General features: G+C 33.0%; 3 protein-coding genes and 1 non-coding gene across 4 annotated transcripts in view; 1 reads left to right on the top strand and 3 right to left on the bottom strand.

Annotated features, from left to right (window-relative positions):
• The window catches only part of LOC118062917 (tobamovirus multiplication protein 2A), a 56,683-nt gene that overhangs the window by 21,774 nt on the left and 8,552 nt on the right, over positions 1-26,357 (bottom strand). The gene's annotated exons all lie outside the window — the stretch shown is intronic.
• LOC118062976 (small nucleolar RNA Z101) lies at positions 41-129 on the top strand. The gene has a single exon (XR_004689853.1). It is a non-coding gene; the product is annotated as a small nucleolar RNA Z101 (small nucleolar RNA).
• LOC118062923 (S-norcoclaurine synthase 1) lies at positions 1,049-2,471 on the bottom strand. The gene is made up of 4 exons (XM_035076812.2): positions 2,195-2,471; positions 1,834-2,081; positions 1,389-1,710; positions 1,049-1,310 (listed from the first exon to the last, which is right to left on the bottom strand). The coding sequence occupies exons 1-4, from the start codon at positions 2,450-2,452 to the stop codon at positions 1,065-1,067; spliced, it is 1,074 nt and encodes a 357-aa protein (XP_034932703.1). The 5' UTR covers positions 2,453-2,471; the 3' UTR covers positions 1,049-1,064.
• On the bottom strand, positions 3,685-11,719 carry LOC118062920 (type I inositol polyphosphate 5-phosphatase 2-like). Its single transcript, XM_073408331.1, is given in 12 exon segments — positions 3,685-4,015; positions 4,248-4,470; positions 4,688-4,836; positions 5,313-5,428; positions 6,120-6,273; positions 6,276-6,299; positions 6,778-7,639; positions 10,570-10,674; positions 10,762-10,849; positions 11,030-11,122; positions 11,205-11,307; positions 11,412-11,719. Coding segments are annotated over 11 exon segments (1,917 nt in total). The 5' UTR covers positions 11,442-11,719; the 3' UTR covers positions 3,685-4,015; positions 4,248-4,277.

Raw genomic sequence — 26,357 nt, 5'->3', positions numbered from 1 at the left:
GAACGCTATCAATCTCTTAATTTTGACGATGCTCTGTTGAATCGGGCAGATGATGAATCTTGTGTTTTAATGGGTAATTTGCATCTGAATTTCGTTGATGCTTCAACACCTTGAAAACTGATGCCCTTCTTCACGACATCTCATTGCTTCTGAGAGTGTTGCTAATACTGAAATGATTAAAAATATAATTATAACTTGCTCTTCTTCCTCGTTGGAAAACTAAAACCCTAAATCAAACTAATTTGATTGCTTCTGCACTTGAGAAAATTAGCCATCATCCTCAACCTTTTCTACTTCATGGAATTTGGTAAACTAAACTCAACAAATCTCCTTTATTGAAGCACCAATAAACCTGCCACGCAAACCTGATAAATCTCTTTCATTGCAAAAGGACTTCGGAGACATAAAATCATAGATTTATAGATGCAAAATCCAAAACAAAGATGAAGTTGTTTCATAGATCTAGAATGGGCTTTACAATAAAAGTCCGTTCAAAGCAACAAGCTTGCCGTGCTAATCTCATGGCCTTGATGGTGTTCAAACTTCAAAGCAATAAACTTGACAAAGCAATCTCATGGCCATTATAGAGCTGGGAAGATGGATGATTCAAATTTGGGCACAACATAATTTTTTTTAAAAAAATATTAGTAATTACTAGTGTGGCATGACACTTCTACACAATTATTTGGTCATAAACATGATGCTGGATCGTGGTCTCTATAGCTCATCGTGATTTTCAAACTGCATGAAAGTTAGACTAATATCTGGTTACTGTAATAGAAAAGACAAAAGATAATCGATAATCGACATGAGTTTTTTTTCAAAAGTAATTTTATAATTCTAAAATTGTAAAGAAAAATGGAAGTGGATTGAAAATGAGGTCTCAGGTTAAGGATCTTCCTTGTTGAGCAAGATGTTTGCTGTTGTTATTTTGCTGCAAGAACTCTCTGTTGTTTTTAGAACAGAGAATTGAATGAAAAGCTGGGAAGTCTAAAGGCCGCAAGCGCCGCCATGTCTACACTGGAAGGCATTGTTTCAAAATAAAGTTCTTGTTCAATACTGTTTCACTCCCCCAATTTCATGTCATCCAATAAGCTTTTGCCATCAAGTTTGCTTGTAATAACAAGCGTACGGTGTTCCTCAGCTGTCATGCTCTTGTATTTCGCCCCCTTCTCCTTGACAAGATCTGGCAAAGGTCCTACCATGGCATCCAAAATTGGACTGTGGAATGCTGCAATCGAAAGCCTCTCTTTTTCTGGGTTCACAACAGCTCTGTGCTCTATGCTCTTATATTCCCCATTGCTCATTATCTGCTATAAAATGACCAGTTAGAAAGCAAAACATTCATCTATATAACATGGAAACATCATCAATATATGCTATCTTACCTCAATGACGTCACCAACATTGACTATGAAGGCACCTGGAATGGGTTTAACTGGCACCCATTTACCATTCTTCTTGATCTGCAATCCCTGCACTTCATTAACTTGAAGTAAAAGGGTCAATCCAGTTGCATCAGAGTGTGGCGTGAGACCCATCACCTTGTTTGCCTGCATACAAGGTGGATAATAATTCATTCTTATCCCTTGAGCATCTTTATACAGGTTTGCAAGCTCCTCTGGATCAACTCCCAAATTCACGGCCATACATCTCAGCAGAGAAAGAGCAACTCCTTGAAGTTCTGATGAGTACTTGTCCAAAGTTGTTCTTATATATTCATGCCACCAGATCATAAATCCATTATTCACTCCATATCCAATTTATCAGGTATTCAATATGCTTTTTTTCTGCTTTATTTAAGCTAAATATGTATGTGGATCCAAGATGTACCTGAAAGAAGTGGGATTGGCTGGCCAGAATCTCATGTTTCTCTGGGAGTTGGGATTTGGAAGAAGGAAAAGCATGTCACCCCAGTCAAGCTTTTGCTCCTCGGAAATAACAAAAGCTTGACCATAACCTTCAATGTTGTTTGCTGTCTGAGCACATGCCATCTTCTCCTCCAGTGGCAGCTTAAAGAACTCTTGCAGGTCTCTCTTCATATTCTCTATGGCTTCTCCAAGAACCCCATGATTGATCAGCTGCTTCAACCATCACAGTAACTTTCATCAAACTGGGTCAACCTTCATAAGCATCATCAAAACGAAATGAACCTGTAGTGAATAAGATTAAACAGAATCGGAAGGCTTTGTACCAGGAAGAAGCCCCATTCCTTGCATGCCAAATGAAGTTTATCCAATTCATCTTGCTGACCTGGTTGATCAGCTACAAGCTTGCTCATATCAATCACCGGAATACGGAGAGACTCATCAATGGAAACTTCATCGAATTGGACTTCAGGTCTGATATACCTGGATGGTACATCCTTCAAGTTCTTGGAAGCAAGTGCTTGCACATTCTCAACAGGAAGAGAACCGCCCAATTCCTTTCTTCTATCCACCTCAGGCTCCATTTCTCTACGCTAGAATTATTTCTTTCCAAATAATCCTTCTATATAGTCTGTATATACACAGATGATAATTAAATATAACATTGAAAAAATCAACTGCTTACTTGGGAATTATGCAAACGGCGTGATATGCCAATCATATAGGTTAAAAGATTCAATTATTTATGCTCTTGATCAAACCAATTATGAGCACCAACCTTTTTTCTTTATCAATTCTATTTAATTAAATATAACATTGCATTATTTATTATAAAATACCTATAATTTTACGCACCATAAAATATCTATAACACCACTCTTAACGTTTCAAGAGGCAAGTTATATGATAAAAAAAATATAAATATATTTGGTTACCAAGTAAAGCAGGGAAGGTAGACAAGTTCAAATCATTTGAGAGTTATGCAAAACATATAATGACTTAAAAATTTCTATCTAATTAAAGTACTTGAAACAAACATGTTCATGTACTTCAATAATTATATATGTGTAAAATGGAGTATATTTTTTTTTTTTTAAAACCATCTCTCCATTATTTAGTTCTATCAAAACATAATTACACCTTATTACATAATAAATAACAAAATTACAACATTTCATTGAACATACAAAATCATTCTCAATGCAGGGAAAATCATCCATCTTTACAATCAACATTGTAACCTGATTGTTTTTCTCAAGCTTAAATATATATGAAAACTAAAACAAGATATTGATTTGTTCCACAAAATGCTCTCTAGAACAGAGTACAAAATTAAAACGAAGGTGATACCAATTGACAATTTTGAGAAAAAATAGTTTCAATTTCCATCACATATCCTTTAAAAAGATTGCTCTAATACCAATTGATAATTTTTCGTAAAAAAAAAGACAAAAAAAATTAATTGCATTATTTTATTAACATCTTTACAATTAAATAGCAGAAAAAGAAAATTGAAATGCTAACTAATAGCCACAAATCATGTTATGATATGCTAATAGATTAAAAACTCCTAAAGTTATGACAACTCTATTTGCTAGAAACATAAAATCTAAAGCTAATAAAAGAAAAGTTACGTGGACTTTGTGGTAATCATGAAGCAATCTTCAACATAATTTGTTCACAATAATCACACAGGTTTGAGTTTTTTTAGGGCAACAAAAAACTTAAATAGTCGTTTAAAATGTCCCGAACACTCATATTAATTAAAAATAAATTTTGAAAAAAGAGAGAAATACCAATGAACGTGACTCCAAAATTGCGATAACAACTTTTGTCATGTATTAATCACAGATATTTTAGTTGTCCACAGACCGTGACTCCAAAATTTCTATGCAAGATGAAGAGAACGCCTAGTTATTAAAGTTATTATACAATACCAATGAACCATACAGAGAACATATATTTTGAAGGTTTAATTCCAAAGAAGCGAGAGACACACTGCTACGTCTGTTACAACTAAAATTCATAACAAATGACTCCCTATTCCTGCCTTCATCTCCAAAAAATTCAAAAAAAACTCGAGGCCTATGTCCAAGGAAATGGAAGAGTATTTCTATCTTCAGCTTGTTAGAGTGATCAGCGATTCCCTGTTTCCAAGAATATGACAACAAAATCAGCACACCCTCAAAGGAAAACAAAAAACCAGCAAGATCCATGGTTAGGCCTGCATTTAAAGCAGTACCAATTGTGACCCCAAATTCATATTTTGTGTATAAGGTAGCTAACTTTATTTGAGCCTGGATTGTTGCATTCATCACCTGGTCGTTAATAAGTATTCGTGTAGTCCAATCTAACCTACAAATCAGTCTAGATTTTTACCTTCTATCTGCTAAAGTTCTAATTCCCACATCAGTCGAGGAAAATCTCAGGATGCACTGCCGCACTATTGACATTGAGAGCTTTCTTCAGCTTCCGATGATCCAAGACTTCAACTTCAACTAAGAACATTGAACTGACTGGTCGATGATCTGAGAGCCTTAATTCTGACCGCTTGTAAGAAAGTTGTTTTATACCTTTTCCTAACCAAAGTATTCGATCACACCTGCATATATATGATGCCAAGTACATAATTAGGTGACCACGACCATTCACATGTTCGATTCTATGATTTACTTCTCTAACATCCAAACTTCGAGAACAAGAGCTGACTTCTACCAGAAATCTTGGATTTCTTCCTACCAATCTCTTTTTCCTAACTGCGGTTAAAGAAAAGAAAAGAAAAAGAGGCAAACTGTTATTTCCATATAACCTGTACATACCATGCCGGAGATCTCTTCTTCTCCCCTTCTTTGGGGTTCTCCCCAACATATGTATCAGAGTTTATTTCATATTTGTAAGTTGGCGGAAAGTTTATCGCTCCCTCTTTCCATCCTTCAAATACACGCCCACTGGAGAGCTCTCTGCTTAGCTGCCACACAAGATGAATCTGTTAACAGCTCCTCCAGAAAACAAGCAAGACGATGCTTAGAAGAAAATGGAGAGCATTATTTGCAGAAAGGGCAAGTCATTACACAACTCACGTATGAGAAAGCTATTACTTCTGAAGGACAAATCAATGTGTGAAGAAGTTATTTCTAACATGTTTGATCACAGTTGGTAAAAATCTATCCAGAATACTTAATTACCAACTAAAATACTACACAGGTCTCCTTCAAAGATAGGCTCTTTTTATTGTACTTCTATTTAGAACATTCATGGTTAAAGATCCAGGAGTTCCTGAAGCAATAGTTTCCTCCTATGATTTGGCGATTTTTTTCGTTGTTATAGCAAGGATGAAAGCTATATGTTCTGTGTGATCCACATTATATCTAGATAATCTGTCCTGAGCTCCTAGCTAGTAGAACATGCTTATCAGGAGAAAATTTGATCGTTTATGAGTCTCACCTGATCACTATTGATAAGTTCATCCCATTGCTTCATAGCAACAAGTTTCCTTACTTCTGTGTCCAACATATTGAGACGATAATTCAAATCTCCAAACCAGAATATCTGACTGTGTGCAGAAGCATCCGATTTTAAATTTCAATGACAATCACACGAGGAAAAGGAATATTTAAAGTTTCTAATAACACATCCAGCCACGATCATAAATCAGAACATCTTTGTCATCATATCATGATTTTTGGAAAGTTTAAGCTGAAACAACTAATGTGCATTTTTATTCTGGCAAGTAAATGTCGTTGTACATACAAAAGGATAGGAAAAAGAGCAAGAATAGCACGTTGCTTATACCTGTATTAGATGAGAAATGTGCAAGAAACAGCATTCTTGTTTAGTTCAGTTATTAATCTCCTCGAACTAGGTTTTCTCAATGACATCGCTCTTAATTTGAAAAAACAAAAAACATAAACATTGATTTCCTAGGTTACTCCAACCACTTTAATTCCCTAGACAAATCATGAAAAACTATTAAGCAGGAGGATGGAGCTCAAGACTCAAGTCATCTTATTTTAATAAACTAGGAAAGACAATCCCCGAGAAGATAAGACGCCACCTGCTGTGAATATCCACTCACAGCATCCAGACATGCATGACACAAATTCATTCATGGGATGAATAAGCAAACAGATGCTTGGTGCTGTAGCAATTCAGTATTCTATGCTGCAGTATCATTTGGAAACACTATAAAGAAGCAAAGTCATGAAAAATAGTGAATATTGAAGTTCAATTTCAAAAGGTTTCATACTCGGGATGGAATTGTCTGTGCTTGACTGGTGTCCAAGATAGATGAGAAACGGGTGCGTCGAATAATTTCAGAGACATCAGCATTACGCCTCTGTTCAGCCCCATCTTTCTGACCGGAGGTCAGATGGGAACAAACAAAGCAAAGCCTTGACTGGAAAAAAAAGACATGCTAACAGAAACAGATCCCTGCATCAGCAGTAGCCTCTAATAAGATGCTGGTAAAGCAAAGGCAATCATGTTCAACATGTTATCTTCTCTACGTTCTATGCAATATTCTTCAGCTTGAAGCCATCACACCGGCATTATATCACAATATGGAGGACCTAATCTCGTCCCATTTAAAATACAAAATGTAACAATGTATAAAACATTTATTCACTATTTTAGCAAAATTAAGACAGAAGCCTCCATAGCATGACAGGATCATGAGATGTCTTTCACTGCCACAACTACTGCATTTACAGCTATCTTGTTATAAAAATTACAACACTGCTTTATTATTTCTCTTTCCATTTTGTGGTCCATGTGTGTATTATATCTACTTAGGTTTCACAAAAATATCTGCACCAAAAAGTCTAAATACTTTATATAAATGCATGTAGAAATGCAATTTCTTTGTCAACTATCATGCTGAAAAAAAAAAAAATGGAAGAGCAGGAAGTACCTTGTTTCCCATATAGCCCATAAGACCTACTCCAACAGGAGAGACCTCCAAGTTGTTTATATGCCTCCTTAATCTCTTACGCACCCAAATTGATACATATATTCCTACCATTTGCTTGCTTACAATTCGCACATACTTTGGGCGTGGATCATCATTATCTTTGATGATTTCACTGTAATATTGTCCGCTTGGTACTTCTAAGAAAGTGTCATCCTCTGCTTCAGATAACCAATCAGAGACATCGGAGAATGAATCAATAACCTCAGGAACTTCTGGGACTTCAGGAACCTTATGCCTCTGCTCCTGCTCCAACCACATTGAGCCTAAATCTCCAGAACTCTGGTGAGATCTTTTTAGTCCACTCCTGTTCAATGCAATATGCTGAGGACTAAATAATGAGGGATTCTCTGACCAATTGAAACCTATTCTTGCAGAACTGCTAGACACTCTCCGTAGCTTGGAATTGGAAGAGATAACTTGTGGGGTCGCAGCCAATGAATGTTCAGGCCAGTCTGATCTACTATCACAATCAATGCCATATACTCTCTTCAAGTGTAAACTCTTTCCAATACCAATAACTTTGCCAAATTCAAGGATGTCAGATTCACAACCATCAGCAGCTTCAATATATTCCTCATTCATCACCTCTAATGGTAGAGAATCAACCTCATCGGCAAGTTCATCGGCAACTGAAGAAGTTCTTAATACCGGAGAGGGTGGGGCACTAAAACATTTGTGTTTGCTTTCAGCTTGGTGAGATTTGTTCAGAGTCCTTCTAATGATTGCCTCCCATTTTGGAATTGGTCTGCTGCTCTCTGCTCCCAGTACATTCCCAGCATTCAAAGGGACCACCTCTTGGAAACTGTTCGAGGAAAAAATAAACAGAATGCTAAAATCTCTACCTGTGGTATAAAGAATCAAAGAACACAGGCGCATCCAAGAGTTTTGTTCAAGTGATAAAATGACTCTCAGACCATAGGTGTGCTAACAATGGATTCCCTTCACGCAGTAATTTGAACCGTTGAAAACTTAAAGAATGATTATTAGCGCAGTCATCTAGCATTTGACGGTACATGAGTAGATATAAGCAAGGACATAGAATTTTGAGAAGAATGGCAGCAGTCATCTAGTATTTGATGGTAAGTCGGGAGATACAAGCAAGTACACAGAGTCTGAATCGAGTATCTGCTTCTTTAAAGGTGACGAAACATTCCAATTCAGTATGAACTTCTGGTTTTTGTTATTGACACATTTTATCTTCCAAGATATGTCAGGAGTGGTGACTGCTTCAAGGGAGTTGTTTCTAAAACTGGACTTTCTGGACTCAAGCAGCCAGGACCTGGTAATTACTAGTATGACATTTTTGGATAAATTTGATCGAGGAACTGATCAGGTGTGGGCTGAGAGGTGCAGACCGGCCCTCTGATATCATCAACTTGCTGAGTGTGTCAAAGAACAATCTCAATTTAAATGGTTAAGAAAGATTTGAAAATAATTTTATATTATTTTTTAATATTAAAAAATAATAAAATTAAAAAAAAAAAAACACTTTGTGGGTTACAACCATATTTGTTTTTGTAATTATTTTCATGCATATGCTCTAGAAGCAAATGACAACAGAAGTGCTGCTTGGATGGGATCAGCTTAAAACCTTAGATTCAAATTCTGGGAGGACTGGATCATAATAACATAACAGCTTCAATGGTTGCACTTCAAATCTAATTCTCTACAAGGGGAAATTAAGATCCCAAAATCTTATACACAATGAATCAAACAGATCAGAAAATATAGAAGCGATGGCATACACAAACAAGCTGGGTATATGATGTAAGAGATATTTTTTTTTAATATACAACTTTATATTATTGGTTATAATTTTTTATTTGACCATTAATGAAATTTTACTAAGAGATTTTAGATGTCTTGTTTCTAATAAAATAAAATTTCACAATAATTAAAAATTGTAAAGGCGTTTTGATAAAGCTTAAAAGTTATTATTCAAAATTTGTTATATTTTTTCTACTTAGCTTGGGATTCTTTTTTCTAATTGGTTTAGATTTGTTTTCCAGCTTTGTTTAGGATTTTTCCTAGTTTATTTAGGACTCTATTACTCTTTTTTTATTTTTGGGTTTCCATGTTGGTTTAGGTCAAATTTCAGGTTTATTTAAGGAGTTGTAAACCTTTTATAGAAACAAATCACTTGAAAATAAAAATATTCAATAACAAAATTTTGAATTAGGTTTCTTTGTGATCCATTTTCAACAAAATTTTGTGTTTTTATGTTTGTTTTCTTTCCTTTGTTGCTTTCATTTGTATCGATTGGTAACAAAGCCCAATAATCCCTCGTCATTGCTTGTTGTGCGCTGCAATTCTAGGTTGTTTTATTTGTTGTGAGCTATTAAATAACTATGTTTAAAAGATGTTACAAAGCATAATGTGTTCAGGTAAGAGGGGATGAAAAGATTCAACTAAGAAGAGAAATGTTCAAGAGCTTGTGATAGAAGAGAAATTGTAAAATTGAAAAGAGATGGTGAGAAATTAATGATAAAAGACATGGGGAGCCATAATGCAAGATAAACCCGTCAATTGATGGAGTTGAGAAGTCCAAGAGATCATGAGAGTGATCACGAATCCATGATCAATTTTGAGAACCTGTTTCAGAGGTACGGGCATAGGAAGCAGCTTCTTGATGATGATGAATACATGTTGAAAACGAGAGTTATGATTATTCTAATTCCTTTGTGGATTAGAATTAACCATCAAAACTTGAGGATGATAAAGATAATGTTGAAAAGAAGATTGAAATACAAAGTTCATGGTTTGCAATGTCAATGAGAAGAGAATCAAATTAGGGGGTGTTTGAGAGTTCGGTTGTGGTTGCTTTTCAAAGTGCTTTTCACTCTGAAATGCATTAAAATATATATTTTTTTAAAAAATTATTTTTGATATCATTGCATCAAAATAATTTGAAAATAAAAAAAAATAATATTAATTTGAAACAAATAAAATATTTTTAATTTTTTTTAAAAACACTTTTAAAATGTAAAAATAAACAGAGTTTAAATATGCTTTGAGAGGTGATTTTTGATGAAGTGCATTGTAAAGAAAGATGTGCTTCGGAGTGAACGGGTAAAAATTAATATTCTTAAACTTAAATAAAAGTTGTAAAGCAAGTGTTGATATTCTCAAACTTTAGATAAATATTGTAAAGCAAGTGTCCACTCTTAGTGGAGAAACCATCACACATCTTGTTGATGACAATATAAAAAATAAAAGGGGTGTTTGGTCTTTATAATAAGAAGACAAGTGTAAGAGATTATTTTTTTAACCCAGAAAAATTTATACAAGAGATTTATTTTTTAATTTATAGTTTTATAAGAAATTGTTGATATAAAAAACTGTTGGATCGGGATGAAAGTTGTCTAAGAAGCTCTAGAGACCTTGTTTTCTATATTGTTAAAATTTCACAATAATAAAAGATTAGGAAGCCTTTTTGATATTGGCTAAAAGTTACCGTTCAAGATTTGTTATATTTTAGTAGTTGATTTAAAAAAAATTTGTGTTTAGAATTTTTTTTGTTATTATTTTCTATTTTTGTCTTGGAATTTTTTTTTTTTCCAGATTTACTTGTTTAGATAAGTTTTAGATTTATTTAAGAAGTTGTCAAATTACCTAAAATAAAATTTTAAATCAAAATTTATGTATATACTAATGTTGTCATATACCGCACATTGAAATTCTTATAAAATGTCCAGTCATCAAAATAAGAAAACAAAGTAATGAAATACTTACCCGATGATGTAAATATCTGCTGGTTCTTCTGTACAAAGCCAACAATCAATATCAAGATCCTCGTTCGGAAGCCTTCCGGCGACATTCCAAGTACCGATTGTCACCCTGCAATAACCAAGTGTTCAAGCTGTCTTCTTAAGAATCAAAACCTCTCAGTCTAATATTCGAAGAACACGCAGATAAAATCCAAACCTCACGTCCTTTGTATTTATGTATTGAGCACGCAGAGTTTCAGATTTCCCTCTCCTATGTCCTGATGAATAGCCCTTTGAAGGTGCATCTGTATAAATTAAAAACTATCTTTCCATAATCATCGAGGCCACAAGGAAGCATAAGATACACAACTATTATTAGCATGCAAAGCAGCATCGCGGAGAAGAGAGCTGCATAATTGCTAGAGGCTTCGAATGCATCGAACATGGCAAACAGGTTAAATAACAGATACAAAACAGATTATTGCCTGATATTTGACTCTGAAACACAGATTGGTTCCCCTGCATCCTATGTGCTCGATCCTCATCCACATTAACTCTGTCATCTTTAACAGAGGAAGCTGTATGAAAATTGACAGAACATGATCAAGCACAGAAAACAATTAAGAAAGACCATCACAAGTAAACGCTTTAAAACCATACCGTCATCTTCACTCTCAGTTTCTGTGTATTCATCTTCACTAAAATCATTAACCTTGTGCTTTATGTTCAACCATTTCTTCATCACAAGTGAAGGCCAGAAAGCCTGCGATCAAATGCAGCCCTCCAAAATAAACAACATGCAGGCCATCTAAAGAAAGAAGAAGAAGAATCACAAGCAGTACCAAGTCAAGGAGCAGTTAAGCATACCTCAGCACGCTTTCCTCTCCTGGTCCTCATCCTGAATCAAGAACAAGTATTTTCAGTTGAGGCTCTGTAAACAATTTATGTAGCAGACTTTGAAATCAGAGCGAGCCCTTCAGAAAGGAAGCAGGACCAAACGGGGGCTTGTCAGCATCCTAGGAGATAAAGTGTTCGAATAATTAAGAGACTATAGAGGCCATTAGAGAACTACAAGACCTAAGGGTATGCTTTCTGTGATGCCAAACTCAAAGAAAGATTCATACTGGGAGCAAACGGAAAGGACAGAAAAGGTATGGACATATTAAATAGCCATCCACAACCTCAACTTGCAAAAAGAGAATAATCCACTGGTCCAGCAATACGTCGTAAAATCTTCTGATACGAAAGCATCCCAGCATGATATTATAGAAATTTCAACGTGTCTTCAATCAAGTTCTATGAAAATCAAAATGTCACTTTCTCCTTAACAACCCTACACTCCTTAAAATATTCTTAAAATCAATGGACGGTACAGCCATTAAAATTAGAAACGTACAGGCAAGCAGGCCGCGAAGTCGACAGTTAAGCACATCAGTAAACTAAAAAATAATAAGAACATGAACAACAATGAATTCCAAAGCTGGAAATATATATATAAATTGCCTAAAATGTTAAATTAACCCCCACAACCTAATCAAACCTGGAGGATATTCAACCTAAATGTTAAGTTACCATCATGCAAATTACTAATTCTTAAATCATATCGAAAAATCCAAATCAAGGCGAACCGACTGCAGTAAGCCCTGGCCCACATCAATCTAATAAGCAGAAACATATATAAACAAAACTGAGCATACCATCGCATCCTAGATTTGAAACGCACCAGTAAAAAACAGCAAATTTTTAAATAACCAAAAGTGGGATTGACACTACAATTAATATAGGGTTTAAATCAACAAATTATCACCGAGTAAGTTTTTTTTTTTTTAAGAAAAAACAAAACAGTTTACATTCCAAGGACAGCTGTGATTCATTGGTGGTAGGACGGTGGTATATATATATATATATATATATATATATATATATATATATATATATATAATATGTGCATGTGTTTGTGTGTAAGAAAAATCAATGACCCTTGAACTGATGCAAAACGGACAACAGAAGATGGGGGTAAGCGCACTATATGTGAAGGGGAAGCCCTCTCCCACGTTTTTCAACTATTAAATTTAAGAGTCCATCTTTTTTAAGTTATTCCTATTCGTTTTTTTATTTATTTTTAAGGCCATGCATATAATTTAGGGAGTCTATCAGTATTTTTGTTGAAGTTGACAGATTCGCATCACAGATAAGGGAAAAATCCAGATTTTATATATACCAAGTCAAAACGTAGTGTTTGATCAAAGTTCCCTAATATATACGTATGTAATAGGTAGATTACACAAGGCGAAGAAATGCATAGGAAGTTGATGATCAAAGTTATCATGACAGCCTTTTGCTTGTTTAAAACTTAGAATTTGGAAGATAGCCAGCCATGAATAAATACGAGCAAAATGAGAAGGGGGATGGGAGGCAGAAAACTTTCTTTTTTGAGAAAATCATTATTATAAATTGCATGCCAATGGGATCCTTGCTTTTTTCGCCGCTGAACTTGGGCGTTTGGACGTGTGCACGGTAGCCTGTACCGTTGTTGGTAGGTGCCATTTTAGGATCTAGAGTTGTTGGACACAGCAAGAACATTAGGTAGACTGCCATGGATATCCACAAAATGGAGTTTGCCGTCACTGTCATGGATTGGACATTCTGGTAACAAGGTCATCCCTCCTCCGTAGGAGGTTTTTTTTTTTTTTTTTTTTATAATTTAGAATAATAGATTTTTTTAAAAAAAATTACATAGTCTAAAAAGTATTTAGAAAAAAATACATAATTTGACCAGTAGCATGTTATATATGCAAGTAGCGAGTTGAATATGAATCCAAATTCCAGCCCCCATTTCTCTTATCCTCTCCTCCCCTGCATACATATTGACCATGGATTATTCACTTTGGTTTTTATGAGAACATTAAGTTTCATTGCATACATATTGACCATAGATTTTGAGATACTTGAATAAAAAATAAAAAATTTTAATTTATATATAAAAAATAATTTATTCTTTCTACTATATACTTTCTTATACTATTTTGTTTTGGAAAAAGAATAATATTTTCTTTTCAATTTAAAGTAAAAGATTTGATGTAGGAGCTTATTGTTTTTAGAAAAAAAAATAGATAGTTTTTTATTTTTTATTATGATGTTTTTCTAGGATTTCTTTTCTATTTGAAGGGAATATCTTTCTTGGTTTTATTTATTCTTATTCAAATTATTAGGGTTTTCTAGTTTTTTTTTAATATAAAAAAATAATATTTTTTTAATATATAATCAAATATGATGTTGTTTTTATAAAATAAAATTTAGCCATCATAAATATGCTATGTGAAGGACTTAAAGAATATATATAAATATATGTTGTTTAAAAATCTATGAAATACTCTATGCATATAAAACTTGTTAATTATTACATTGCACTTGCACAGGATTCAAGAATTTCTTTTTTTTGTACAAAAATAAAGGTGTTTTGATGTAGTTGAAGAAGAAGCAAAGAATTGAGGTAAAATGTAACATGAATTTAAGTATTTGCTAAATAGATGTAATTGAAACATATTTATAATATGTTATGAAAATTGATAATGATAGAAAATAATCTATTTTATTTTATTTTATTCATATTTTATTACATCCAATTTTTTTTATATTTAAAGGATTAATATATTGTTATAAATATGTCATAATCTAAGCCTAATTCTTGTACAGACCCATTAACATAAAAGAGCTGAGTTCGAGGCAAGCCAAAGCCTAATAGATTTTAAATAGGGCAAGCTTGACTCTCATGTTTTAGCTCGTCAAGAACACGAATTACGTTGGAGCCATACCCAAATCAATGATCACCTTAGCATGACCACATCAAATTAAGCTCACCTTAGCTCGCTCCCTTGCAATCCTAGCCAAGAGCGCAGGTATATCTTCTTAATTATATTTAAGAAAATAGTTTTTTCTAGATTTCAATTTTCAAATTCATATATAATCATGAAGTCAAGGGATCTAATTAAGAAAAAGGGCATGGCATCCTTAAAACTTTTAAAAAGTCAACATTAATTTGGTCCAAAAAGTGGAAACATTAATTTTTTATTGTACTATTCAGATCATCATGGATTGTTTGCAAGAGAGATACATAGTTTGCAAACCAAAATTAATATATTATATATGTTCGGATATTGGTGTTTTAACAAGATACGCCTTATTATCGAAAAAGTTTTTATTTAAAGAAATAAGTTGAAAATAACAATGGTGGTTATATGCATAGAGAATAAAATAAATTGAATTTTATTTTATTCAAACATGTATATTTAATTTATTTATCAATTAAATTTAAATTAAATACTGTAATTAAACTCTAATACAGTAGAGAATTGATTTCAAACAATATGTCAGTCAATAAAATCATTGTTCCAACGAATCTAAAATAAAAATCTGATTTAATTGTATGAAGGAGAAAAAAAATGATATACATTAATTTGAATGTATAATATCCCAGTATGGAAAGAATGTGATGAATCAGGAAATATTCTTGTAGGCCACCAACCAGTCTTTTTGTTCATGACAGCCACACAGAGAGTATGAAAAAACCATCCAAAAGTTGCCCACCAGAGAGAACAGAGGATAAGCATGAGCTAGGAATTGAAATAAAGGCAACTGGGCAGCATCTGTCACTGGCTCAGAAACACAAAACCACCAGCAGCCGGCAAAGTTCTTATCTTGGATATGCATCTAACTTTACAGCACGTACTGCTAGCCCAGAATAAATCTTTTTTTTTTTTTAGTTTAATGTGGGTGTCCGGGCCAGCTTGCGCGCACCTCGACTAATCCCACAAGCCCTGAAATTAACGACTATGTAAGCCTCCAGTGGCCATCATATAAGCAACCTAGGGCTCGAACCTGAGACCACAGAGGGAGTAAACCTCTTGATCTCAAGTTCTTACCACTTAGCCACCACCTAAATGGTTAGCCCAGAATAAATCTTTACATTGATAATTCGTGGACTGACTCATCATTTTATGTTTTTTTTATTCTTCTTATAATTTTGAGGAACCGCCTTTATGTTGGAGATTCCTAATCTGTGTCAAAATTTATAATGTATTTTGACCTGAAAAAAAAAATCTTCACATCAAAGCCCATGCAACATGTTCTATTCCATTTATTTATGTTAATTACAATGTAAATCCATGTACGACATGGAAAATTAGTAATATCTTTATCTAAGATGAGTTCAGAGAAAAACTAATAGCTAGGATACCACTAATAAGAAGAAAAAAAAAGTTCTCTAAAAAAAAATGGAGCTGGAATATGGGAATAGTGATTCTAGGGGAGAACCTTTTCCGGGCAAACCACCAGACGGTGGAGGAGGACTGTGGAATAAAGACGGAGAAGATGAAATGTAGCAGGGCCGGAAAGTATCCTTTAGGGATAAAGTGCTTGGAATTAAAAGCCTGTTGTGCCCTAGAGGAAAGGTGGATATGATAGAGAAACAGTTGGTGAGGATAGAACATGAAAATAGGAATAGGTTGCTGCCAAAGGTATTTCTAAATGACGAAACGTCTAATGAGCTATGCTATCCATGGGGGATTCGTTTATTGTTAAATTTCTGGGTAAGAACATTGGTTATATTCAAAAGAATTCTCGTTTGAAGCTTATTCGAAGACTAAACGGTGGTTTTGAACTCATGGACGCGGGGCACGGATATTTTATGGTGAGATTTCATCAGGAGAACGATAGGATGAAGGTGATGAACGGGGGGGTCCTCGGATATTTTTTACCATTACTTGACAGTACTGAGGACATGATCTCCTAGCTTCTTGCTGGCTTTAGCCACAGCGTTGGGAGCTCCAGTTAGGGTTGCTATGAATACGGTGAACATCGAACAAGGGAAATTTGCAAGGATATGCATTGAAATTGATTTAAACTAGCCTGTGGTGGGGAAAGTGTGGATCACTGGTATAAATTATGTCGAGTATGAAGGTTTGCATATCATTTGTGGGAATTGTGGTTGCTATGGCTATGTGAGGAGGAATTGCACTATTGAGATGATTGGAAAAAAAATGGCTCATCGGACAATAGTCCTGCCAGTGAACGAGAATTTGGGGTCATATATCTTATCATTGCAATTATTTTCTTCGTTCTAATACTTCATGAATAAAGTTTTATTAAAACAATTAGAGAATAAAGCACTAAATCCTTGAAGTTATTTTAGGTTATCTCTATCTTCTCTATCTCTAGGTATCTAGAAAATAGTAGAATTGAGTTTATAGAATGGGGACATCTAATATAAAGTTATTATTATACCAGGTTGGAATCTAAAAGAGATATTATGAGACATTTCATCCATTAGTTTTTTGTGATTAATTCATAATTTTGTATTAAGGTATAAGCTTCATCAAGAGTGGACACATTTCTAAAAACAACTTTTCTTTTAAGTTCTCGTTTAAATCTTTTTGAAATCTATTTATAATTATTCTCTTATTCATTAAACTACACCACATATTCATCAACAAGCTTATCTCATTATCTTAAGTTACTTCATTGGTCTAAGAAATTTTTCTTATAACGCCGAGATAGATACTTTTCTTATAACTTAGTTTTCATTTCAATTCAATTAATAATAGAAAATTGACCTCTCCTAATTAAAGATTCTTTTACACTTTTCTAATAGTTGAGCATTGCCACTAAATTTCATCATTGAAAATCTTACCTTTATATTCTCAGAGACAAACTATACCAGTTAATCACAGAACAACTATCAACATTCCAGAGACGTGAATTATGAAACTAGGTAGAGCTGGCTAATTAAAATAAAATGTCATCTAAGCTTCTTCTTTATAATCGTGGGCTAGTAAGGAGTCCGGTCTGTAGTAGGTGTAACCAACGTGACGGAGAAGGCCTTTTCATTGTTTAAAAAATTGCATGATGTCGAGAAAAACATGGAGTGGTGTTGGCTTGGATAATACGGTCCAGATTTACTGTGATTCCATGGCAGGTTGGATTATACAGCTAGGAGGAAATGAAGAAGGTTTGCTTTTCATGTCCACGATATGGTGGATTTGCCGCCAACGCAATATCCTAGCATTTGGTGAGACCTATAAAGGGGACCAGTGGTTGCTTTCCAAAATCTGTCGTATGGTGGAAGACATGAGGCAGGCATGGCACGGGGCTGATGTCTCGTATATTACTTCCACGATGGTTTCTTGGAGCAGGCTGGAGGAGGATGCTGACAAACTTGATGTTCATGCTACTTCTCTGGATAATCCAGCTGGTAGAGTGGGGATATCAGGGGCCTAATCAGGTCTTCAGACAGGGTTCTTGTTACTGGTTTCACAGGTTTTGCTGGCTTCGAAGCTAATTTAATGCCTGAATTGTTGGCCTTGAAGAATGGATCGACCTTGTCTTGCTGGGGACATGAGTTCTGAGTTCTTGTCGATTTTTGTAAATATAAAGCTATTATTTTGGATATCAGGCGTCTCTTGGATAGTAATTTGGAGGTTGCTTTAGAGCATTAACTTAGAGAGGCTAATGCATGTGTAGATTATATGGGTAAGCTTGCAGCTAATGTTACAGTTGATCTGATGATCTGGGAGACTCATCCTCCGGCCAGGAATGGGGCATCTCATTTCTAGAGAGCGCGCGCGCGCACATACACATTCTTGAACACCATAGAAATTTTTAAAACATAAAAGAGGGATTCATCGTCTAATTGAACAAGAAATCAAACATAAAAAGTTTGTCATCTATAGCTGTAAGCAGAAGTGCTGCCACCAATCTTAAAAAGAAAGGACAAGGAGACAGAGAGAAATTAAAAAAATTAACGTGCCACCGATAATACAGCTTTTTGGCACTAAAATACTGTAGTCTAGAACACACGTAAACAGCTATGTTCACCAGTTCGAGGTTCAAAAGGCAGGCACAGCCCTTGAACAGTCAGCATCAAACCATAATAATAATAATAATAATAAATAAATAAATAATAATAAAGAAAGCAAAGGAAGCTAGAGATGGAGTGCCCACTAGCCAACTTGACTAACGCAATGTCCTTTGCGCAATAAATTGCAAATGAGAGAAGAAGATGCAATGCAAGCTAAGCAAACCCTAAATGTTTCAACGGTTACATTTTCTTGACTTTGAGTCCGTTTGTCTACGCGTTCGCGTTCGTGTTTTCTGAAAAACGCACTAATTAACCGTTTGGTTACGAATTGTCAAAAGATAAAAAACGTGGGTCCCAGTATTTATTTGCGGCAGAAACTCGATTTTCAGAAAGCAGTGAATTCATGCTTTTCGTTTCTATTCATGTGATTGGTATACTGTGCACTATAATTGCACTGTTCAACAGTGCAATTACATCAACTCTTTTTTTTTTTCTGTTATTTTTTAACAGCTAACTATAATTGCACTATGTGAACAGTGCAATTATATGAATTTTTTTATTGTTAATTTTTTAATAGTTTTTTTTATATAAAAAAACTAGTTTAAATTGAATTAAATTTTTTCGTACTATGATGGGAACAATATTTTTTTTCATGAAAAACTAGTATAGAGTGAATTAAATTTACTTGCACTGTAATATTAATTTTATACCTGATAATATTTTATCTAATTTTATTACACGCTCAAAAAATTATGAAAACTGTAATTTTTATCAGATGAATTTTATACGTAATAGAATTATATTATTTATTTCATGATGTAATAGAAGTAATTAATTCTACAATATTTAAATTTAAAACCATCAATATTAATATTAATATTTTTAAATTATTTTATAACCTCAATTTGAAAAGCATTTTTTTAACCAAACACATTAAACTACTTTTTCTTCAACCTCAACTTCAACCACAGTTTTAACCAAACACCTATTTTTTCAAACCAACCTCAACTAAAAGTACTTTTTATAAAATAACTTTTTTCAAACCACAACCACAAAAGCTACCGCAATATCAAACACACTCTTTACGTCCCTCCCCACCACAATTTACCATAATTTGGCTCCTCTTCCAATTTCGTATCGCCAACGCCCCTTTTGCTACGCTGCATTTTTCTCTCCAACCAACGACGAACAAATATTCTACGATGATAGCGATAAATTTGTCATGTATTTGTTAATTTTGTCAACTATCACAGACGAGTTCCTGGTTCACGTTGTATGTTGAGATTGCAATAGTGATTTTAATTTAAAGTATTTTTTATTTAAAAATATATTAATATAATATTTAGATATTTTTAAAAAATTAATTTTAATATTAGTATTTTAAAACGATGTGAAAATATAAAAAAATAATTTTTAATAATTATTTTTGAAAAAATTTAAGAAAATGTCGTTTCGAGACAGACTCAGAAACAGAACTTCTGTTTTATTTTATTTGTTGTAGTTTGGGAGTTTTTCTTTTTCTTTTTCTTGGAAGTCTATATATGACCCGGTAATAGCCTTTCTTTCATTTGTTTTAGCTCTAAAGTTTGATTCTGCAAGATCTCCCTCCATTAAAAAGAGAAGTTGCCACCTCACTTTGAGAGGGGAGGGATTCTTGAACATAACAAGGAGTTGTAGAAGTTGTCATGGCGGTGTGTGACATAACAATCACAAGAGAAAACAAGTTGCATTACCGACGCCATCACCAACCACCGTAGGGCATCAAGAACCGGCCAAAACATTAAGAAAAAACAAGAACAACCATATCCTGCATTAAAACCCGAACGATTTGTCCTTCTCAAGTACAAGAAAAAAAAAAACAAGAAGACAAATCCCAATTTGCGATCACTTGCTGTCACGTGTTTCGACCACAGAGATAGGGTGGTGCTGGATAGAATAGCTAGATCGGGAGGGTGATGGAAGAACCATAAGCAACACTGAAAATGACATCCACCATGGATCCCACGCCTATCGGCAATGAATGTAGACGTGTTTTACTAACGTTTGACATTAACGAGTTGAGAAAATTTTAAAAGAACGTTCAATCGAATTGTGTGGGTCCATACGGACCATGTCCATGATATAAGTTTTCCATCTGTCTTCTGATGTTGAGAATCCATGTCCGTGTGCAAGGAGTTCGTGTCAAAACAACTAGAATTCTTTAAAAGAACGTTCTTTTTGCCATTTTTTTAAAAAATTCTTTGATTCTGAAATTATATAATGATTAGATTTGAGCGTGTGGCCAGGAAGAGCACCCATGTTGGATCAGGCCTTAGTTCCATTTCAGACACTTAGCCCAAGGGCTTTCTTGTTTAGAATTCGAAGTAGTAGTTTGCTTTGTTGATCATTTGTCCTTAAACTATGGAGAGTTGCACTATAATTCATTAGTGGAAATGTTTTTGATGATATATTCTTATTTCTTTACCTTATTTTCTTCTCCCATTTCTCTCTTCCCGTGATATAGCAGCCTTATGTGTGCATGCTTGTGTGCAAAATATAAGAAGGAAGAATAGGGTGATAATATAAGAAGAAATAACTATATCTAACTGTATATAGGATTATTTGGCCCTTGTTTCCTACCATTGGATCTTTATGATTTAACAAATGTTTAGTTGTAATTCATTTGGAAAACACTTGTATGTTCCATATATGGGACATACACGAACAACAAGTTCCTAGCCATTAATTGCTAGGAAGGTTAGATATATTTAGCCGAGGAGGATGTTATTGTTTTCTTGAATGCAAAATTATACATTATTATATATTTAATTACCTCTCCAAGTCTTTTAAATATATATGCTTGAAAGAATTAACTAGCAAAAATAAAAAAAGAGGTTAGTAATAAAAGTTTCAAACTAAGAGACATATAATTTTAAATTTGAATCATGTGGTTATTATATAATAGTTATTAGAGATTTATATGATTCATAAAATTAATCAAAGTATATGTAAATTGATCCATATATCCATGTTAAATAAATAAATATTGAGAAATCCAACATCCTCGAGTTGTCAAAGCTGAAAAACATAATTTTCTGTACTGATATTTCCACCTTATAAAACCCGTCCTCTATCCACCTCTCGATAGTTAAACTAAGCAGTTTCAGTCCTGATATTCTCAAAATCTCTACTCCTTGAAAATAACAGGCCTTCATCCATAAATCATCCAGATTGAAACAATTTGCATGCAGCATTCAATGATAAATATGTACAGTCATGAGTGCTGGGAAACCAAAAGATTGAATTGGAAAAAGAAAATTTCCATCTGCAGTATTCATTGAAAATCGAGTGCAAAAGAGAGAAGAAAAATGAAGAAAATATCGAGATCACAAGATCAACAACAACTAATAAATCGTTTTCATCGTTTAGTCATTAATTACTACAGTTCATGAAACTATTCAAGCATATTAAATATCCATTTGGCGACATGCTTGGTCGACCGCCTCCCTTGACTAGCTTATCCACAAACCTTCAGAGATTCAATGCAAGTGAGAAATCAGATCATGAATTTGCTAAAAGGTCAAAGCATTCAATTTAAATATTTGATTCTCTTTACGTGTCATCGCGTAGATAAAGTATATTACAAAATTCTTGAATCAAATTAAATATCAATTTCATGAACATCCTCTCTTTTTTTCATGCAAAAAACTTCATTTTGGTCCCTAAAATTTACTTTTACACATATTATTTGGTCCCTTTTTAGGATTTTATGTTTGGGTGCAATATATTGATTCTTGAAGTTGAGAGAAAAAAGAGAAAGTCATCCAATTTTTGGCCACAAAAACAACGATTTTTCATGTTTATGAATTCAACTTTAAAATAAAAACTCAATGAAAGTGGTTTCTATCTCCATTGATGCTGAAAATAGAGGATTGGAGCTTGCAAAAGTTCTTTTTATTTAATTTGATTTTGAACTCGTATATCAATTATAATGTGTTTTTAATATTTACTCATGAATATTCAATGTAAATAAAATATCCATTTTGCTATTTTCTTATTCTAAACTTTTTATATACTTTTTTATTAAATTTATTTTTTATTGTTTTTAATATATTCACATCAAAACTATCAATTCATGATTTTTTATCATTAAAACTTTGTTTTTAAGATCATGACAAATTTTATATAAAGAAATAATACTTCTAATAAAAAAGAGATATTTTTTTTGTCAAGAAAAGAAACATATGAATAAGGGAAAGAGGTTTTGAGTGTGTGTTTGTGTATCTATATATATTCTTCTTCTTTTTTTTCTCTTAAATCATTTAAGTTTTTTCAAGTATTTATTTAATTGCTTTTAGTTTTTATGCAACAAAACAACATGGCTAAAAAAGATATATATTTTAAAAAAAAATGTGTTAATAGAAAAGGAGAATTTAGACTAAATAATTATATTTTATGAAGACTTTAAATCATTATTTCTCTTGTCAAAATTTATTTATACCCTCACATTCTAAAAGGTAATGGAACCAATATATATATATATATATATTGAAACGTTGCGCCAATAAAACAATTATGTTGATTTAAAATATAAAAAGTATTTTTAAAAAAAAAATAATAAGTAAATAAAAAATAATTTGATGTTAAATATAATTTTCATTTTGTATAAAAGTACAAGAGTATAAGAATGAATTGTTAACTTATAAAATGAAAATTAAATTAAAAACTTTTGTTTAAAATGTTGTGTCACTCTCATATATATTTTTAAAATTATTTTAATATATTAATATAAAAAATTATTATTTTAATATAATTTTTAAATAAAAAAATATATATCACACACTCAAAAACATCATTGATAAAAAAAGTTAATTTCCGGTTCATAAAACTGTTTCCCTCAACCAATGCTGGTTTACTGGCCTGTTTGGGAGTATGGTTGTGACTGCTTTTCAAAGTATTTTTCATGTTAAAATATATCAAAATAATATTTTTTTTATTTTTTAAAAATTATTTTTGAGATCAGCATATTAAAACGATTCAAAATATAATAAAAAAAATATTATTTTTTAACAAAAAAAATTATCTTTTAAAAAATACAGATAGAATCACGTTTCCGGTCAAGAGAAATTTGCATAGATTGATGATTTGCATTTCTCTCGTCAAATTTTATGTGGCCTAATTTCCATAGTACCAGATATTTCTCCAAATGACTTGACAGCTTCGCTTTCTTTTCTTTTCTTTTGTTGCCTAAACGGCGCACTAAACAAATAACCTTTTTTTGGCCAATTCGCACGCTATTTATGAGCAGTTTAGAGCATAGATTGATGATTATTTCAGAGGTATAATTATTGTTTAGTCCTAACAAATTATTTATAGTTAATTTTGTCCTTCACCGTTAGATGCACCGTTCAATTTTAGTCATGTTCATGTTTAATCCTTATAGACGGTCGGTGGGTTACTATCTGTTTTTCTATTTTTTCTCATTATGAAGAATGAAATTGAAGAATGAAAAACCAACAAAAACCTAATGTTGAAAGATAAAAGAATGCACGCCTTGGCCACTGTTATTTTTTTATTTGCCCAATTTAAAAAAAAAAAAAAAAAAAACACGCAGAAATTGTCTCATTTGATGTGGCAGATGACATGCTTTCTGCTTGTCCAAAATCTAACCACTATAGTTATAGCTAAAAAATAAAAGGAGGGAGCTGTTCTTATATATTTAAAATCTATTTTTAACTTATTTTCACCTAAAAACACCTTATAAATACCTTTAGAATATTCAAAAAATAATTTATCAATTAAAAAAATCTAATAATACAAAATTAAATTGGAATTTTTTGCTCTCAAGCCCGATCTACTTTTTAGGAAAGATAATTAAAAACACATGAATGAGACCATCTCATCAAATGAAACTTGTAGACAAGAATATAAGTTTTTATTTGTTGATGTAATGTAGTCAAACCGATAAATTTATCTCTCTTTTATAGTGTTTAAGAAATGTTTTCTCTTCTCTTTCAATGTCAGGGATTAAAATGTTTAAAAAATAAACTTTGGAGTTAAAACAATAATTATAAAAGCTATAGAAATTGCTGAGAAAGAAAGAAAACAAGTAGATGGACTGAACATAACTTTTCTAACAAATTTAAGATTGGCCATGAGTTTTCTCTTTATTTTCTTAATAAATATTAAAAAAATTGATGAAATTGATTGTTATTTTAGAGAGAAAACTGCAATTAAAAATAATTTGAGGACGAAATTTTAAAACAAAATTATGATAGTGTTGTAATTGTAATTGTAATTGTAATGTAATGTAATGTAACGGTAACGGTAACGGTCAAGCCTTAAATGGCATATATTGCTATCTTGCAGCCGGCAGCATAGAGAATCGAGCAAAATTATAGCCACTAAAAATTGGAAAAATTAATCCCGTATTGGTGATGTCAAGTTGTCAACTGCTGGATTGTTGTGAACAAGCACCAGAAATAATCTTTAGTTGTTCTCGTTTAGTATTAGCGATAAGGAAAAGTCATTGGCTGCTAGAAACTAGCGACGTCCACCATAAACTGGACTCCATTTATAGCCCCATTCTTGAGAGAACCGCTTGTGATCTCAGAGAGAATAAGCAAGGAAAGTTTGAAGAAAACGGCTGTAGCAATATGAAAGATGAATTATCAGAGGAAACTTTGGTGCAGGCACCTGCAAATGCAGTATGGAGTGCATACCGCGGGCTTGAGCTTGGAAGGCTGGCCGATAAATTACTAGGCCATGTTGTTGGCAAGGTAGAGGTGATAGAAGGAGATGGAGGTGTTGGTACCATTGTTAAACTTACTTTTCCAGGTACCTCGATTATACATTTGATTTAAGTTGCTAATATGGAAATGGATTTTTTTTCCTTAAATTTCTTCTTCTTTTGTTAATTATTCGTTTACGAAACTAGAACACCGAGATTCTGGATATTGACAGTATCGATGATCCTGTCAGGTACTTCTGGTGGCTACATGAAGGAAATATTCAGGATTATGGACGATGAAAAACGAGTGAAAGAAACGGAAATGATAGAGGGAGGATACATAGATCTTGGCTTTGATGTTTATCGCATTCGCTTGGAGATCATTGAGAAAGATGCTGAATCAACCATTATCAGATCCACCGTGAAGTATGAGTTCGATGACACCAAAACTGAGCTTGCTTCTCTTGTCACCGTCAAGCCACTGCAAACCATGGCTGAAGAAATTGGGAAGCATGTCAGTGAGAAGAAATATGATGCGAACAATCTCTGATTTATTTCAAGACATGTTTACTTTGTTTCTTGTACTAATAAATTAGACATGTTATTACAGTTTCAAAGGATGTTGCTTTGTTTTCACATTTTCACTGTCAGTCCAAAAACAGCCACTGTGCATACCAAAAGCACTGGAAAACCTGTGTTTGTAAACTTTCAATGCCCATCACAATAGAAACAACCGCAAAGCCTCTGCATCTCCTGCACAAGAAATAGAACGAACTAGATCAGGCGTGCGCGGTTGGGATTAATTTTTTTAATATAACAAAATATACAAGTGTTGATAATATGTTTTTTAATTAAAAAAAATTAATCACAAGCTCAAAATATATATATATATATATATATATATATATTGGATGATATAATTTTTTAAATATTGATATAAAGATGTGTTTGATGATATATTTTTTAAAAAAAATATTAAGATTGTGACGTATTGAATCAACTTAAATTAATCTATCAAATCTATAACTCAAGTAATAAAATTATGATAACCTTATAAAAATTAAATCAAAGTAAATTATAAAAGTTAATTCCTAATCAATCTAAAGTTGAAAGAAAAAATTAAAAAGAGGACAACAAAATCATCCAAGTCAGCCCAGAGTTAATATGTCAAACTCACAATCCAAGTCATGAGATTGTGATAACTCCACAAAAAAAAAAATTATAAAATTTAATTTCTAACCAACCTAAT

Source organism: Populus alba, chromosome 3 (genome assembly GCF_005239225.2).
Source record: "Populus alba chromosome 3, ASM523922v2, whole genome shotgun sequence".
In the NCBI taxonomy this organism is placed as follows: Eukaryota; Viridiplantae; Streptophyta; class Magnoliopsida; order Malpighiales; family Salicaceae; genus Populus; species Populus alba.
The sequence above is the reverse complement of the archived record's forward strand: the minus strand, read 5'-3'. Positions and strand labels throughout refer to the sequence as shown.

What these genes read in the sequence shown, in the direction of transcription:
- LOC118062923 (XM_035076812.2), bottom strand. Translation starts at nt 2,452, where the DNA reads ATGGAGCCTGAGGTGGATAGAAGAAAGGAATTGGGCGGTTCTCTTCCT. An exon ending in GCCAATCCCACTTCTTTCAG is followed by an intron (nt 1,711 to 1,833) that starts GTACATCTTGGA and finishes TGAATATATAAG; the next exon opens with AACAACTTTGGACAAGTACT. An exon ending in ATGTTGGTGACGTCATTGAG is followed by an intron (nt 1,311 to 1,388) that starts GTAAGATAGCAT and finishes ATTTTATAGCAG; the next exon opens with ATAATGAGCAATGGGGAATA.